The 3,558-nt window shown below is 43.2% G+C and overlaps 1 protein-coding gene across 1 annotated transcript; it reads right to left on the bottom strand.

Moving 5' to 3' along the window:
• Window positions 1-256: 256 nt before the first annotated feature.
• On the bottom strand, window positions 257-2,804 carry ANAPC13 (anaphase promoting complex subunit 13). Its single transcript, XM_009706837.1, has 2 exons — window positions 2,690-2,804; window positions 257-528 (listed from the first exon to the last, which is right to left on the bottom strand). The coding sequence occupies exons 1-2, from the start codon at window positions 2,786-2,788 to the stop codon at window positions 403-405; spliced, it is 225 nt and encodes a 74-aa protein (XP_009705139.1). The 5' UTR covers window positions 2,789-2,804; the 3' UTR covers window positions 257-402.
• Window positions 2,805-3,558: the final 754 nt, after the last annotated feature.

Genomic DNA, 3,558 nt, shown 5'->3' with positions numbered 1-3,558 from the left:
AGGACATAAGCCTTCCGAGTCAGAAATGGTCCCATTGTGAGCTTTGAAATCAATAACAACTGGAGACAGTAAAAACTACTTCTTTTATCACATGTAGAAAACATTTAAGATCAGAATTGGCACCAACTTAAGAACAATTTAACAGAAGATACGAAATAATTTTACATAAGAGAAACATTCTGATATTAGCTCTGAGGTGTCAGATAGCCATTGTTATTTCACACTCCTTATAGAACCTTTTTAAACTGTGTTTGGTCAATGTGAGTAGAACCATTGTTTGAATCCAAGCCTTTTTCAGAAACGTCATTTCCTCCTTAGAGAAGCTTATGACAGCGACGGTAAGCTGGAAAATACTTTTTATATTGCATTTATGCATCCAGTGCATGAAATCTCACTGATTCACTAGTTTCCTGTGGGTGGAACGTTTTCGTGGAGGTACTGGAGAGCCAAATCTGTCCATTTCATTTCTTGCTCTTTCACAGACTCGGTTGTGCCACCGTTGTCTTGCTCTGGTTCAGGAAGCTCATTCTGAGAACAAAACAATGGATTCCACACATAATATGCTTCCTGAAAGGAGCGGGTTACTAAGACTTCATATGGATAAATACAAAAATCCACAAATGAGACCAGAGGGTGCATCTGAACAATATGTATCATACATACTGATCCACTTAAAAATGTTACTAGGCCCAGTTATGAACAATATTCTTTTCACATGAATAGGGTGCTTAATCTGAAAGGTAAATTGGTTTTCCAGGACCCTGGGGCCTTGCTATACACTCAGATTGCACTCGCAGTGAAGAAGGAGAATATATAACAAATGCAAAATAAGTAAATAATAGTACGATGTAATTATTCCATTGCTTGTTTGCAATGTGTTTCTTTTGCTGTGGCCAAGAATACAGATACTGCATTTATTATAGCTGTTATTAAGACAACTGGTTCTGTAACATGTTACTTTTCTATGGCAGGTGAGAAATCCTTCCGCTTTCTACATGCTGAACTTGGGTGTGGCTGTGCTATATCAACAGCAGAAGTCAGAAACCCCTACCAGGTGTAACACAGAGCTGCTCATGACACAGTAAGTAGAAAGTATAGTTTAACTGAGATTTCATTTTCCTTCTTTGCTTATATTATTTGTTCTCTCTCTTTGTATCGGTGCAGTCTCACAGAGTGCCTGTTATTCTGCCAGATACCATTTGGGTAAGAATTCTGAGTTCTAGATCTTTGGAAATCCCAGCGTGAGCTAAATAACATTTTTCAGTTTTGAAAACAGCATATGATTTGAGCCCATTTGAGTTCATAGGAATCTCTTGAGCGAGCACTGGATCAGATGCTCAGGACAGGCTCAAATGCCACTTGACAGCCATTCTGTTTGCTCCTTCACAATGCCGCTGATAAGTCTCCTGTGAATTTGTGCTGGTTTTTTCCTATGTGATCAGAGCCAATCCCATCCCTGGCGATCTTTATATCCACAGCCAGGCCTTTCTTTCTATTGTTAGTTGATGAGGCTACCTGCTCTGGGGCTGCCCTCTGTCTGTGACTGTAAGTAGCTCAAGAGATGGCTGTAAGAAAAGAAACAGTAGTGTTTGGACACAGGGTAAAGGCAAATGTCAGCAAGGAACTAGTTTACAGTATTCATCCTGCCTAATAAAAGGTTATCCCAAGCAACGCGGCGTTTGGGCTCTTGTATCTGAGAATCACAGTTCTGCAAGATCATTCCCTCAAGCCCAAATCCTGGCAGGAAAACTCATGTGCCATATATGTGGATTTTGGAGGTGTGTGGCTGCTCCTTGCCCTCTCTGAAAAGACAGTGGTGTAAGGGCTAAAGCTTGAGCCATGTCACTAGCAATTTGGAAATGTCTCTGTGCAAAAAGAAATTAAGAGCCTATCTGTCCTCACCATCTTAGCATGACTGCTTTGTCAGTGCTAGCCAGGGTAAAGCTTGTGTACCACAGAAAACAAGGAAAGGGAAAATCCTCAGCTACCTCTCATTTCCCTGGAAGTTTCAAAACAGCTAAGGAAAGGCATCAGCGTGGGAGGTCTGAAGCTTCAACTCTGGGCTTTGTGGGATCAGAGGTAGCTTTTCCCCAGCCGCACCCCTCTGGCCTCGTAGCTGTACACTGGATGAAAAGATAGCTGCCATGCGTTGGATGCAGCGCTATAAGCAAGAGCCCTACTGCAGATGCCAGTTTGTTCACTACTATCCTTGAATTGGCAACAGCAGCACTGTATCTGGAAAAGACTGATTAGGAAGACATTTGAAAAAATTTCAGCTTCTTTTAATGGAATTTCAGAAAGTGGAAATGAAGTGTAACCGTCAGCATAAGACTGATCCTCTCTGTTCTACAAACCAACTAGGAAACCACTTCAAACACTAGTAACGTGAAGGGGAAGCACAGAGAAAGGACAATTCTACTTTTCCCTGATGTGCAATGGGAAGGGCACTCCAGTTCCAAGGAGATTTGGCAGCTGGTCAGGGGAATGGGGAGAGAAACACCTATGTCTTCATATATATGCATACAGGAATGACTGGCATATAGGACAAGAAAAGAGTGAGTCAGATCCATCCTGGGAACCTTTTGTACAAATTAGCTGCACCACAGGCAATACTCTGTGCCGTTTCTTGGAAGGGGCTGTGATAAACACACCAGCCTTAACTCAGATTGATAAGTAGCAGTTCACCTACCAGAGGGATAGCCACATCCTCGTACGGCAATTTATCTTCCCTCCATGCATCATCGATCAAATCCAGGATTCTGCCATCCCTTTGTACTTCGCTGTCCATCGTTGTAGCAGGCGAGTACAGCTAAATCTGTGACACAAAGCAGATACTATTTCTAACATCCACGTCCCCAACCAAGCAGCTGGAGTTTGGACTACAGCCTTGCTCCGGTTTTGATCCAATTTCTATTAAGCTTTAAACTCTTATGGAAAACCTTGATTATCCTTATCCACTCAAAAAGGGGATATAACCACAGGAGAACTACTTCATCTGAAAAGAACGCTATCAGACTGAATTGCAGATTGATATGTGTCAGAGATGAATATATAAAACTAGCATGTTATTATTAATTGTAGATTTACATGTGTTTATAGCTACTGACCTTTAGAAGTCTCTTTTGGGTGAGCCTGAGGACCTAGAGCTCCCCGAGCCCCTCTAACTCTGCACAGAACCGTTGCTTATTGTTTGCTGCCTGCTGGCTTTCAGTCCCTTCCCACACCTTCGCGAGTCTGAGAACAAGTCAGAACAAAGGATTTTAATGGCACACAAAATGCTGCCAAAAGCTGAAGTCCAGGAAACTGGTGAAACAGGAGAAAAATAAGACCTGTCTTCCACCCTCAGCTACTGTAATAATTCCCGGGGTTTCTAGGGACCTAGTTTGGTTAGTGCTCTGCCCTCCCTGAAATGCCACCTCAGGAACTCGGCCCTGTGTGACTCCTGCAGGACAGCAGCCAGCGGCAGGCAGCTCGATCGTGCCAAGGCTGGAGAATACTGATACTGATTTAAAACCAAACCAGGCCTGGGACCCCCGGCGGGTGCAGGGGCCGCCTGGC

This window comes from Cariama cristata, unplaced genomic scaffold, assembly GCF_000690535.1.
Source record: "Cariama cristata isolate BGI_N322 unplaced genomic scaffold, ASM69053v1 scaffold44018, whole genome shotgun sequence".
NCBI classification, from domain to species: Eukaryota; Metazoa; Chordata; class Aves; order Cariamiformes; family Cariamidae; genus Cariama; species Cariama cristata.
This window is presented reverse-complemented; position numbering and strand designations above follow the sequence as displayed.

Excerpts from the sequence above, each read along its gene's own strand:
- ANAPC13 (XM_009706837.1), bottom strand. The coding sequence starts at position 2,788 with ATGGACAGCGAAGTACAAAGGGATGGCAGAATCCTGGATTTGATCGAT. Across the intron at positions 529-2,689 it reads AGGATGTGGCTATCCCTCTG|AATGAGCTTCCTGAACCAGA; the intron begins GTAGGTGAACTG and ends TTTTGTTCTCAG.